Here is a 13,623-nt window from a genome sequence, read left to right as displayed (position 1 = left end):
AATGGCCCTAGTCACCCTCCGATCCAATAGGTCCCAGACGTGCTCAATGGGATTGAGATCCGGGCTCTCCACTGGCCATGGCAGAACATTGACATTCCTGTCTTGCAGGAAATCACGCACAGAACGAGCAGTATGGCTGGTAGCATTGTCATGGTGGAGGGTCATGTCAGGATGAGCCTGCAGGTAGGGTACCACATGAGGGAGGAGGATGTTTTCCCTGTAACACACAGCGTTGAGATTGCCTGCAATGATAACAAACTCAGTCCGATGATGTTGTGACACACCTCCCAGACCATGACGGGCCCTCCACCTCCAAATCGATCCCACTCCAGAGTACAGGCCTATGTGTAATGCTCATTCCTTCGGCGATGAACGCGAAACTGACCATCACCCCTGGTGAGACAAAACCGCGACTCGTCAGTGAAGAGCCCTTTTTGCCAGTCCTGTCTGGTCCAGAGACGGTGGGTTTGTACCCATAGGCGACGTTGTTGCCGGTGATGTCAGTGATGTCTGGTGTGGACCTGCCTTACAACAGGCCTACAAGCCCTCAGTCCAGCCTCTCTCAGCCTATTGTGGACAGTCTCTGAGCACTGATGGAAGGATTGTGCGTTTCTGGTGTAACTCGGGCAGTTGTTGTTGCCGTCCTGTACCTGGGTGGGATGTTCGGATCTACCGATCCTGTGCAGGTGTTGTTACACGTGGTCTGCCACTGTGAGGATGATCAGCCTGTCCGTCCTGTCTCCCTGTAGCTCTGTCTTAGGCATCTCACAGTACGGACATTGCAATTTATTGCCCTGGCCACACCTGCAGTCCTCATGCCTCCTTGCAGCATGCCTAAGGCATGTTCACGCATATGAGCAGGCACTCTGGGCATCTTTCTTTTGGTGTTTTTCAGAGTCAGTAGAAAGGACTCTTTAGTGTCCTAAGTTTCATAACTGTGACCTTAATTGCCTACCGTTCCACAGGTACATGTTCATTAATTGTTTATAGGTCATTGAACAAGCATGGGAAACGGTGTTTAAACCCTTTACAATGAAGCTCTGTGAAGTTATTTGGATTTTTACGAATTATCTTTGAAAGACATGGTCCGAAAAAGGGATGTTTCTTTTTTTGCTGAGTTTAGAAGGAAGGAATGCATTGGGAGAATAAGATTTCATATTATTTTGTTACTGTTTGTCTTCCCACTTTCTTGTAGAAATTGCTTTTATAACATGTGTGGGTGTGTCGATTTACCCTTCTCATATTTATACGGGCCATTGCTCATTGGATAACTGTGAGAAAGGTCCCACCTTCCACCGCTTCAGCTGTTTTACATTGGTTGAAGCAATCGCGATAAACATGGAAATGGTCTCCAATGGTGATATGATATGTAGCTGCAGCAGATTATAGCCTGCATCATGGAAGAAAAACAAATGTAGCCACGGGTTGCAAAAACGATGCTAGTTTTGCGTGCACGCGTATCATTGAATGAAGCCTGTCTACAGTATGAATTTGATATTTACAGTGGATGCAATTTAGCTGTCTGTCAATTGGGCTGCTAGCTAGTGAAGGGCCATGTTAGCTCGATGCTAACTCGTTTATTGTATAGTTGAGGATAGGAATCAGGCTAGTTGACGCTACCAATTTCACACATCCAAAATAATAGTGGAACATCTGCGTGTTATCAATGCCTTTCTGAAGAAAGAAGAAATAGCTAGCTAAGCCAGCTAGCATCTGAGGTAAGGTAACCAGCTATCTAACGTTAGCTAGCTATCATAATCAGCTAACGTTATTAGTTAACCTTTAGTTATATGTTTGAATTCGCCCTCATCACGCACACCTTCCTTGGTTTTCTTTCATGTTTGTGTTGCTAGTCAGCTATGTTGTTTAACACCATGCCAATTTGTAATTAATATAGTCGTTTTGGAAACCGCAGTGTTGTTAGTTCCCAAAGAGACCACCTCACCTTGCTAGTTAACGTTAGCTAACTTGTCACACATTGCCAAAATCAATTGTCCGTTAGAAGTTATTGAACAATAACATTGCTTGATATCGTGAACTAATTCCTTCATGCGTTGGAAGTGACAAGAAAATACTATTTTTGACTGGACCTTTATCTACATTTTCGTTTGACGCTATTGTTTTCTTTCTCTCCATGAAAATAGGTATTGGATTCATGTTTCACCCAATTTCCTCCATTTGAAGAAAAGCAAACTGGCTGAGATGGATGAACAAAGTGTTGAGGTGTGTTTACATTTTACACCAGTAAAAATGCACATGTATGTCACTGGTTACCCCACTGTGTAGCTTTTAGATAAATACTCTATCTCTATGACATTTGAGTGAACAACTTGACATGCTGCTCTAACTAGAAAATTCCCTAAACTGATGGATGGATGCAAGCACTCCTGAGCTCAGGACATATCACTAGACTAGAGATTTTGCTCTCAGCTAACGTTGGCATTAGACTGGGTTATGGGTTCCAAATATAGCTCACCCCACCAGGCAGTAATTTACATCGCATTGTGCACCAACTGTACCAAATGAGAATTGATTCCTGCTTCCTTGTCTATGACTGTGCTCATTGTGCACAAATCAAAGTTTATTTGTCATGTGCACCAACTACAACGGGTGTAGGCCTGACTGTGAAATGCTTACTTACAGGCTCTAACCAAAAGTGCAATTTCTAAAAAAGTTTTAAAAAATTAAGGTATTTGGTGAACAAAGAAATAAAAACGACAGTGAAAAATAACAGTAGTGAGGCTATAACAGTAGCGAGGCTATATACAGGCACCAGTTAGTCGGGCTGATTGAGGTAGTATGTACAAGTAGATATGGTTAAAGTGACTATGCATATATGATAAACAGAGAGTAGCAGCAGTGTAAAAGAGGGGCTGTGGGGGGGTGCACACAATGCAAATAGTCCGGGTAGCCATTTGATTACCTGTTCAGGAGTCTTATGGCTTGGGGGTAAAAATTGTTGAGAAGACTTTTTGTCCTAGATAGACTTGGCTCTCTGGTACCGCTTACCATGAGGTAGTAGAGAGAACAGTCTATGGCTGGGGTCTTTGCCTATTTTTAGGGCCTTCCTCTGACACTGCCTGGTGTAGAGGTCCTGGATGGCAGACAGCTACGTACGCACTACCCGCAACTATGCTCTTGATGGTGCAGCTGTAGAACCTTTTGAGGATCTGAGGACCCATGCCAAATCTTTTTAGTTTCCTGAGTGGGAATAGGATTCGTCATGCCCTCTTCATGACTGTCTTGGTGTGTGTGGACCATTCTAGTTTGTTGTTGATATGGACACCAAGGAACTTGAAGATCTCAACCTGCTTCACTACAGCCCCGTCAATGAGAATGGGGGAATTCTCGCTCCTCCTTTTCCTGTAGTCCATAATCATCTTCTTAATCTTGGTTACGTTGAGGGATAGGTTGTTATTCTGGCACCACCCGGCCAGGTCTCTGACATCCTCCCTATAGGCTGTTTCATCGTTGTCGGTGATCTGGCCTACCACTGTTGTGTCGTCGGCAAACTTAATGATGGTGTTGAAGTTGTGCCTGGCCATGCAGTCGTGGGTGAACAGGGAGTACAGGAAGGGACTGAGCACACACCCCTGAGGGGCTCCAGTGTTGAGGATCAGCGTGGCAATGTGTTGCTACCTACCCTCACCACCTGTCAGGAAGTCCAGGATCCAGCTGCAGAGGAAGGTGTTTAGTCCCAGGATCCTTAGCTTAGTGATGAGCTTTGAGGGCACTATGGTGTTGAACGCTGAGCTGTAGTCAATGAATAGCGTTCTCACATAGGTGTTTCATTTGTCCAGGTGAGAAAGGGCTGTGTGGAGTGCAATAGAGATTGCATCATCTGTTGGGGTGTTATGCAAATTTGAATGGGTCCAGGATTTCTGGGATAATGGTGTTGATGTGAGCCATTAACAGCCTTTCAAAGCACTTCAGGGCTACGGATGTGAGTGCAATGGGTCTGTAGTAATTTAGGCAGATTGCTTTCGTGTTCTTGGGCACATGGACTATGGTGGTCTGCTTGAAACATGTTGGTATTACAGACTTAATCAGGGACATGTTGAAAATGTTAGTGAAGACACCTGCCAGTTGACTGTTTCTAAATATACAGAAAATATTTAAAGTTAGGCCTTTATTAATGTAATGTATCATACACCACATTTGAGCCTACTGATTCCTGTCCATGTGTATAATGGTTCCAGTCTTGCTTTGATAATATTTAAGACTTCTATCTTGCCACACAGAGTATTGCGGAGGTGTTCCGCTGTTTCATCTGTATGGAGAAGCTGAGGGATGCTCGGCTCTGCCCCCACTGCTCCAAACTCTGCTGCTTCAGCTGCATACGGGTGAGTGACATGTCGCCACGGGCAACGAGACTAACTTGTTAGCGTAACACTTCACAGCTGGCATGTGAGGGGAAAATCTACAGGCCTTAAAATGCCTGTCTGAACAATCATACTTATAACTGACACCATTAGTGAATTAAGCAAAAACTTTAGTAACCAATTTTTCTTGTTTAACCTCTCTAGGGTACGTGGGATGCTAACGTCCCACCTGACCAAAATCCAGTGAAAGTGCAGGGCGCCAAATTCAAACAGAAATATTATAATTAAAATTCCTCAAACATACATGAATTATACACCATTTTAAAGATAAACTTGTTGTTAATCCCACTACAGTGTCCGATTTCAAAAAGGCTTTACGACACAAGCATACCATGCGATTATGTTAGGTCTGCACCTAGTCACAAAAAAACAGACATTTTTCCAGCCAAAGAGAGGAGTCACAAAAAGCAGAAAAAAGAGATAAAATTAATCACTAACCTTTGATGATCTTCATCAGATGACACTCATAGGACTTCATGTTACACAATACATGTATGTTTTGTTCGATAAAGTTCATATTTATATCCAGAAATCTCTGAAAACTTCCGGCGCCGACAGAGATGGCCGCCTCGCTTCGCGTTCCTAGGAAACTGCAGTTTTTTGTTTTTTTACGTGTTATTTCTTACATTGGTACCCCAGGTCATCTTAGGTTTCATTACATACAGTCGAGAAGAACTACTGAACATAAGAGCAGCGTCAACTCGCCATCAGTACGACCAAGAATATGACTTTCGCGAAGCGGATACTGTGTTCTGCCTTTCACCCAGGACGACGGAATGGATCCCAGCCGGCGACCCAAAAAAACGACTTCGTAAAAAGGGGAAACGGAGCGGTCTTCTGGTCAGACTCTGGAGATGGGCACATCGTGCACCACTCCCTAGCATTCTTCTCGCTAATGTCCAGTCTTTTGACAACAAGGTTGATGAAATCTGAGCAAGGGTAGCATTCCAGAGGGACATCAGAGACTGTAACGTTCTTTGCTTCACGGAAACATGGCTCACTGGAGAGACGCTATCGGAGTCGGTGCAGCCAGCTGGTTTCTCCACGCATTGCGCAGACAGAAACAAACATCTTTCTAGTAAGAAGAGGGGCGGGGGCGTATGCTTCATGGTTAACGTGACGTGGTGTGATCATAACAACATACAGGTACTCAAGTCCTTCTGTTCACCTGATTTAGAATTCCTCACAATCAAATGTCGACCGCATTATCTACCAAGGGAATTCTCTTCGGTTATAATCACAGCCGTATATATTCCCCCCCAAGCAGACACATCGATGGCTCTGAACGAACTTTATTTGACTCTTTGCAAACTGGAATCCATTTATCCGGAGGCTGCATTCATTGTAGCTGGGGATTTTAACAAGGCTAATCTGAAAACAAGACTCCCTAAATTTTATCAGCATATCGATTGTGCAACCAGGGCTGGTAAAACCTTGGATCACTGCTATTCTAACTTCCGCGACGCATATAAGGCCCTGCCCCGCCCTCCTTTCGGAAAAGCTGACCACGACTCCATTTTGTTGATCCCTGCCTACAGACAGAAACTAAAACAAGAAGCTCCCGCGCTGAGGTCTGTTCAACGCTGGTCCGACCAATCTGATTCCACACTCCAAGACTGCTTCCATCACGTGGACTGGGATATGTTTCGTATTGCGTCAGACAACAACATTGACGAATACGCTGATTCGGTGAGCGAGTTCATTAGAACGTGCGTTGAAGATGTTGTTCCCATAGCAACGATTTAAAACATTCCCAAACCAGAAACCGTGGATTGATGGCAGCATTCGGGTGAAACTGAAAGCCCGAACCACTGCTTTTAATCAGGGCAAGGTGACCGGAAACATGACCGAATACAAACAGTGTAACTATTCCCTCCGCAAGGCAATCAAACAAGCTAAGCGTCAGTATAGAGACAAAGTAGAATCTCAATTCAACGGCTCAGACACAAGAGGTATGTGGCAGGGTCTACAGTCAATCACGGATTACAAAAAGAAAACCGGCCCCGTCACGGACCAGGATGTCTTGCTCCCAGGCAGACTAAATAACTTTTTTGCCCGCTTTGAGGACAATACAGTGCCACTGACACGGCCCGCAACCAAAACATGCGGACTCTCCTTCACTGCAGCCGACGTGAGGAAAACATTTAAACGTGTCAACCCTCGCAAGGCTGCAGGCCCAGACGGCATCCCCAGCCGCGCCCTCAGTGCATGCGCAGACCAGCTGGCTGGTGTGTTTACGGACTTATTCAATCAATCCCTATCCCAGTCTGTTCCCACATGCTTCAAGAGGGCCACCATTGTTCCTGTTCCCAAGAAAGCTAAGGTAACTGAGCTAAACAACTACCGCCCCGTAGCACTCACTTCCGTCATCATGAAGTGCTTTGAGAGACTAGTCAAGGACCATATCACCTCCACCCTACCTGACACCCTAGACCCACTCCAATTTGCTTACCGCCCAAATAGGTCGACAGACGATGCAATCTCAACCACACTGCACACTGCCCTAACCCATCTGGACAAGAAGAATACCTATGTGAGAATGCTGTTCATCGACTACAGCTCGGCATTTAACACCATAGTGCCCTCCAAGCTCGTCATCAAGCTCGAGACCCTGGGTCTCGACCCCGCCCTGTGCAACTGGGTACTGGACTTCCTGACGGGCTGCCCCCAGGTGGTGAGGGTAGGCAACATTTCCACCACGCTGATCCTCAACACTGGGGCCCCACAAGGGTGTGTTCTGAGCCCTCTCCTGTACTCCCTGTTCACCCACGACTGCGTGGCCACGCACGCCTCCAACTCAATCATCAAGTTTGCGGACGACACAACAGTGGTAGGCTTGATTACCAACAACGACGAGACGGCCTACAGGGAGGAGGTGAGGGCCCTCGGAGTGTGGTGTCAGGAAAATAACCTCACACTCAACGTCAACAAAACTAAGGAGATGATTGCGGACTTCAGGAAACAGCAGAGGGAACACCCCCCTATCCACATCGATGGAACAGTAGTGGAGAGGGTAGTAAGTTTTAAGTTCCTCGGCATACACATCACAGACAAACTGAATTGGTCCACCCACACAGACCGCATCGTGAAGAAGGCGCAGCAGCGCCTCTTCAACCTCAGGAGGCTGAAGAAATTTGGCTTGTCACCAAAAGCACTCACAAACTTCTACAGCTGCACAATCGAGAGCATCCTGTCGGGCTGTATCACCGCCTGGTACGGCAACTGCTCCGCCCACAACCGTAAGGCTCTCCAGAGGGTAGTGAGGTCTGCACAACGCATCACCGGGGGCAAACTACCTGCCCTCCAGGACACCTACACCACCCGATGTCACAGGAAGGCCATAAAGATCATCAAGGACAACAACCACCCGAGCCACTGCCTGTTCACCCCTCTATCATCCAGAAGGCGAGGTCAGTACAGGTGCATCAAAGCTGGGACCGAGAGACTGAAAAACAGCTTCTATCTCAAGGCCATCAGACTGTTAAACAGCCACCACTAACATTGAGTGGCTGCTGCCAACACACTGACTCAACTCCAGCCACTTTAATAATGGGAATTGATGGGAAATGATGTAAAATATATCACTAGCCACTTTAAACAATGCTACCTAATATAATGTTTACATACCCAACATTATTAATCTCATATGTATATGTATATACTGTACTCTATATCATCTACTGCATCTTTATGTAATACATGTATCACTAGCCACTTTAACTATGCCACTTTGTTTACATACTCATCTCATATGTATATACTGCACTCAATACCATCTACTGTATCTTGCCTATGCCGCTCTGTACCATCACTCATTCATATATCTTTATGTACATATTCTTTATCCCCTTACACTTGTGTCTATAAGGTAGTAGTTTTGGAATTGTTAGCTAGATTACTTGTTGGTTATTACTGCATTGTCGGAACTAGAAGCACAAGCATTTCGCTACACTCGCATTAACATCTGCTAACCATGTGTATGTGACAAATAAAATTTGATTTGATTTTTACCTCAAACATCCGGTGAAAGTGCAGAGAGCCATGTCATTACAGAAATACTCATCATAAATGTTGACAAATACAACTGTTATGCATGGAATTAAATATATACTTCTCCTTAATGCAACCGCTGTGTCAGATTTCAAAAAAGCTTTACGGAAAAAGCACACCATGGAATAATCTGAGTACAGCGCTCCGAGACGAAAACAAGCAATACAGATACCCGCCATGTTATGGAGTCAACCAAAGTCAGAAATAGCATTAAAAATATTCACTTACCTTTGATCTTCATCAGAATGCACTCCCAGGAATCCCAGTTCCACAATAAATGTTAGTTTTGTTCAATAAAGTCCATTTATGTCCAAATACCTCCTTTTTGATGGCGCATTTAGTACAGTAATCCAAATGCGCAGGCACTAGGTCCAGGCAAAGTCAAAAAAGTTATATTACAGTTCGTAGAAACATGTCAAACAATGTATATAATCAATCTTTAGCATGTTTTTATCATAAATCTTCAATAATGTTTCAACCGGAGAATTCCTTTGTCTTTAGGAATGAAAGGGAACGGAGCTAACTCTCACGGGCGTGCGCCTGACTGAGCACATGGCCTTCTAGCAGACCCATGACTCAATCAGCTCTCATTCTCTCCCACTTCACAGTAGTAAACAAGTTTCTAAAGACTGTTGACATCTAGTGTCTTAGGAAGTGCAATATGACCCCACAGACACTGTATATTGGATAGGCTAAGACTTGAAAACCTAAAAACCTCCCACTTCCTGGTTGGATTTTTTCTCAGGTTTTTGCCTGCCGTATGAGTTCTGTTATACTCACAGACATCATTCAAACAGTTTTAGAAACTTCAGTGTTTTATATCCAAATATGCATATCATAGCATCTGGGCCTGAGTAGCAGGCAGTTTACTCTGGGTACACTTTTCATCCGGATGTGAAAATACTGCCCCCTACCCCAAAGATGTTAAGGGAAAACCAATATTCCACTGTCATTATACTATGATTTTAATATATAGAACAATTCTCATTACAGTGTTTACTTTGAAGTGTCAGGCTACAAATATAGGAATTCGAGGCAGTCATGGGTGTTAGGCATCCTGTAAAAACCTCTCCATCCAAACAGTGTTACAACCTCATCTGCAATGCTGACATGTAACCTCTTCTATTGACAGCGCTGGTTGACTGAGCAGAGAGCCCAATGCCCACACTGTCGGTAAGCCCTTCTGTGTTTGAACACAGTACTTAGTATTCCTGGCAGGGACTAGGGACCTAGTCAGTTGCTCAACCGAAATATGTCTTCCACATTTAACCCAACCCCTCTGAATCAGAGAGGTACGGGGGCTGCCTTAACATGAGTACAGCGCTACAGGACATGTTATTCGATGCCTGGGGAGCAATTGTTGTTGGGGGTTAGTTGCCTTGCTCAAGGGCAGAACGGCAGATTTTTTTCAACCTTGCTGGCTCGGGATTCGAAACGGCGACCTTTTGGTTACTGGCCCAACGCTCTAACCGCTAGGCTAAATGCAGCGGGGGTTAGCCTACTACTGATTATGTTCCAGAACAACCTTTTTAGAATCCAGGCAGCAGAGTTAAGAGTAAATCGGGGGAATAAAGTATAGATTTCCCCCAAAATTCACAGTGAGGACTGATCTAGTGCCAGTATTAATGATGCTAAAATAATCTTAAGGAATACTGAACTTGGAGATCTGTATGTAACTGTTCCTTTGTCCAAATTGTTTGATTTAGATGGTTTTGGATAGACTTAGGCTGTAGCCACCATTTAGGGGACATTATTTTTCAAGACCGATCATGTCTGTGTATGACCGTGTGTGTGTGTGTGTGTGTGTGTCTGTCTGTCTCCAGGGCACCACTGCAGCTGCGGGAGTTGGTGAACTGCCGCTGGGCTGAAGAGGTTACCCAGCAGCTGGACACCCTGCAGCTCTGCAATCTCTCCAAACACGAGGAGAATGACAAGGACAAGTGAGCCCCAGCATCCCTCCTTTCCATCCCTCGCTCCCCTTTGACCCATTCATCACTACCACATCTTTCTTTCTCTCTGTTTCTCTCTCTCTGCCCTCGCTACCCCTCTCTATCCATACCCTATATTTCTGTTAGAATTGAAGACCTCAAACACAACCTGGGCCCCATTAAACTAAATGCAGTATGAGGCAAAAGCAACCTAGAACAATGTGTCCTTTCAGCTTAGAAATGTGAAAGGCCCAGCACATTGTAAAGTGGGCTGAGTTTATAAATGGCTTGTTGTTTGGCTCTAGGTTTCCATCCAACAGATTTTAATGTGAATATTCTAAAATCGGCATACATTTTTTTCCCCACGAGTTGTGTTCCATTCAAACAAACTTGTTTCGGATAAAAGGTCTCATGACGAAGTGCACAAAAAAGCTCTTAGTCGTATAAGATATTTTTTGTAGAGGTGGGGTTTTCTGGTGTTTTCGGAAGATGGGCAGGGACTCTGCTGTCCTAGCTTCAGGGGGAAGCTGGCTTCATCGTTGGTGTGCCAGGACAGAGAAGAGCTTGGACTGGGCAGAGCGGGAGCTGCCTTCCTGTGGGGATGGGAGGGCCAAGAGACCAGAGGTGGCAGAACTTAGTGCTCGGGTTGAGGTGTAGGGTTTGAGCATAGCCTGGAGGTAGCGAGGGGCAGTTCCTCTTGTTGTTCCGGAGGCAGGCACTATGGTCTTGTAGTGGATGCGACCTTCGACTGGAAGCCAATGGAGTGTGTGGAGGAGCTGGGTGACATGGGAGAACTTGGGAAGGTTGAAAACAAGGCGGGCTGCAGTGTTCTGGATAAGTTGTAAGGGTTTGATGGCACAAGCGGGGAGCCCAGCCAACAGCCAGTTGCAATAGTCCAGACTTGAGATGACAAGTGCCTGGATTAGGACTGACTGAGGTAGGGTTGTAGAGCTTGAACTTGCAGGAGCATGGTACTGCTTTGATGTTTGCAGAGAACGACAGGGTGTTGTCCAGGGTCATTCCATGGTTCTCAGTACTCTGGGAGGGCGACACTGTGGAGAAGTCAACTATGATGGAGTGGTCTTTGAGCGGGCAGGCCTTCCTCGGGAGGAAGAGCAGCTCAGTCTTTTCGAGCTTGAGGTGGTAGGCTGACATCCAATCTGAGATATCTTCCAGGCACGCAGAGATGTGTCTCGTCACCTGGGTCTCCGAAGAGGGGAAGGAGAAAAGTAGTTGAGTGTCATCTGCATAGCAATGATAGGAGACACCATGTGAGGATATGACTGAGCCGAGTGACTTGGTGTATATAGAGAAGAGGGCCTAGAACCGCGCCCTGGGGGACACCAGTAGTGAGAATATGTGGTGCAGACACAGATCCTCTCCACGTTGCCTGGTTGGAGCGGCCTGCCAGGTACGATGCAATCCAAGGGTGTGTAGCGCTGGAGACGTCCAGCACTGAGAGGGTGGAGACGAGGATCTGATGGTTCACGGTATCAAAGGCAGTGGATAGATCTAGGAGGATGAGAACAGAGTCTGCTTTGGCAGTGCGGAGAGCCTCCACGCAGAGGATCAGTCTCGGTTGAGTGACCCGTCATGAAGCCTGACTTTTTATTTGACTAGGCAAGTCAGTTAAGATCAAATTCTTATTTACAATGAAGGCCTGGGAACAGTAGGTTAACTGCCTTGTTCAGGGGCAGAACAACGTATTTTTACTTTGTCAGCTCAGGGATTTGATCTAGCAACCTTTTGGTTACTGGCCCAACGTCAAGAAGAGCATTCTGAAAGCGATAAGAGTTGAACAGAGGCAGCACACGAGTGTTTTGAAAAAGGGATACAGGTCCATCGTTTTTTGCATCACGACTCGAGTGTTGGTTTTTTGAGGAGGGGAGCATTCTGGCCATTTTGAAGTCAGAGGGGACGCAGTCAGGGATGAGGGAAATTATGAATGGAATTAGGTCGCCAGAGATGGTCTGTAGGAGGGGATAGGGTCAAGCTTGTCGGGCGGCCAGACCTCAGTCACAATATTTCATCTGGAGAGAGTGGGGAGAAGGAGGTGAAAGCGTAGGGTAGTTCCGTGTGAGTGGGACCAGTGGACTCAATAGGCTGTGATTGAGGAGCGGATGTCATAAACCTATTCAGTGGTTGACAGTCATCCACAGGGAGGGAGGGGTGTAGGATTTAAGGAGTGAAGAGAAGGTGGAAAAGAGTTTCCTGGGGTTAAAGGAAGAAGCTTGAAATTTAGAGTGATAGTGGCTCTAGCAACAGATGCAGAGCAAGAGAAGATAAAGAAGAGGGAGTGAAAGGATGACAGGTCCTCTGAAAGTTTAGATTTCCAGTGCGAGTCATAAGATGTGGAAAGGGGGAGGGTAGGGTCGAAGAGGCTGAGTGGCTAGGAAAGGGAGACAGTGGGGGAGGGAGTTGTAGTGAGATTTGTAGGCTAACAGCCACTAGTAAAGATGAGATCAAGAAAATTGCATGTCTTGTGAGTTGGAAGGGATTGGAAAAGGGTGAGGTCAAAAGGCAAGGAGGGGAAAGAGAGTGTTGGAAAGAAACTAATTAAAGGCATACATCGGGAGGTTGAAGTTGCCAAGTACTAAGAGCAGTGAGCCATCGTCAGGAAATGAGCTTATCAAGGTGTCAAGGTCATTGAGGAACTCTCCAAGTGCACTTGGAGGGCGATAGATGACAACAATGTTAAGCTTGAGTAGACAAGTGACAGCATGTCAATCTCCTCATTTGAATGCCAGGTGACGGAGGGGAAAAAGAGAATCTCCATTTAGGAGAAATGAATACCCCTATGCTACAACCGCGACGACCAGATGCTCTTGGACTATGAGAAAAAACGTTGTCAGATGAAGAGAGCAGCTGGAGTAGCAGTGTTCTCTGGGGTGATCCATGTCTCTGTCAGGACCTAAAAGTCAAGGGATTGAAGGGCAGCATAGTGTGAGATGAACTTGGCGCTCATGGCCGCAGATTGGCAGTTCCAAACGCTGCCAGGGACCCGCAATTCCACCTGGGTTGTACACGCAGGGTACACTATATTAGAAGGGGGGGGAGTCTGTAAAGTTTACAGGGAGAGGAGCGAACATGGAATAGAAAACACGCATAGTTGCCAAAGCTACAAAAGGGCTAAATGAGATCATCAGAAAATAACTTGGTAAGATTCTCAAGCGAGAGAGTGGTGTGGAGCCTTCCCCGGACACCTCGGCAGAGCAGTCTTTGTTTCGGGGACGAGACTCACTCGACCGCCGCTTACAGCTGCC

The 13,623-nt window shown here is 45.9% G+C and overlaps 1 protein-coding gene across 2 annotated transcripts in view; it reads left to right on the top strand.

The window, feature by feature from the left end:
* The first annotated feature begins 1,307 nt into the window (after positions 1 to 1,307).
* LOC139418205 (E3 ubiquitin-protein ligase TRIM37-like) overlaps positions 1,308 to 13,623 on the top strand; it is a 42,162-nt gene continuing 29,846 nt past the window's right edge. For both annotated transcript variants that reach the window (XM_071167478.1, XM_071167477.1), the window contains exons 1-5: positions 1,308 to 1,723; positions 2,145 to 2,223; positions 4,242 to 4,343; positions 9,565 to 9,605; positions 10,256 to 10,372. In XM_071167478.1, the coding sequence (XP_071023579.1) occupies positions 2,203 to 2,223; positions 4,242 to 4,343; positions 9,565 to 9,605; positions 10,256 to 10,372 (281 nt within the window). In that variant the 5' untranslated portion in view covers positions 1,308 to 1,723; positions 2,145 to 2,202. The remainder of the gene's footprint in view (positions 1,724 to 2,144; positions 2,224 to 4,241; positions 4,344 to 9,564; positions 9,606 to 10,255; positions 10,373 to 13,623) is intronic.

Source organism: Oncorhynchus clarkii, chromosome 10 (genome assembly GCF_045791955.1).
Source record: "Oncorhynchus clarkii lewisi isolate Uvic-CL-2024 chromosome 10, UVic_Ocla_1.0, whole genome shotgun sequence".
Lineage (NCBI taxonomy): Eukaryota > Metazoa > Chordata > Actinopteri > Salmoniformes > Salmonidae > Oncorhynchus > Oncorhynchus clarkii.
This window is presented reverse-complemented; position numbering and strand designations above follow the sequence as displayed.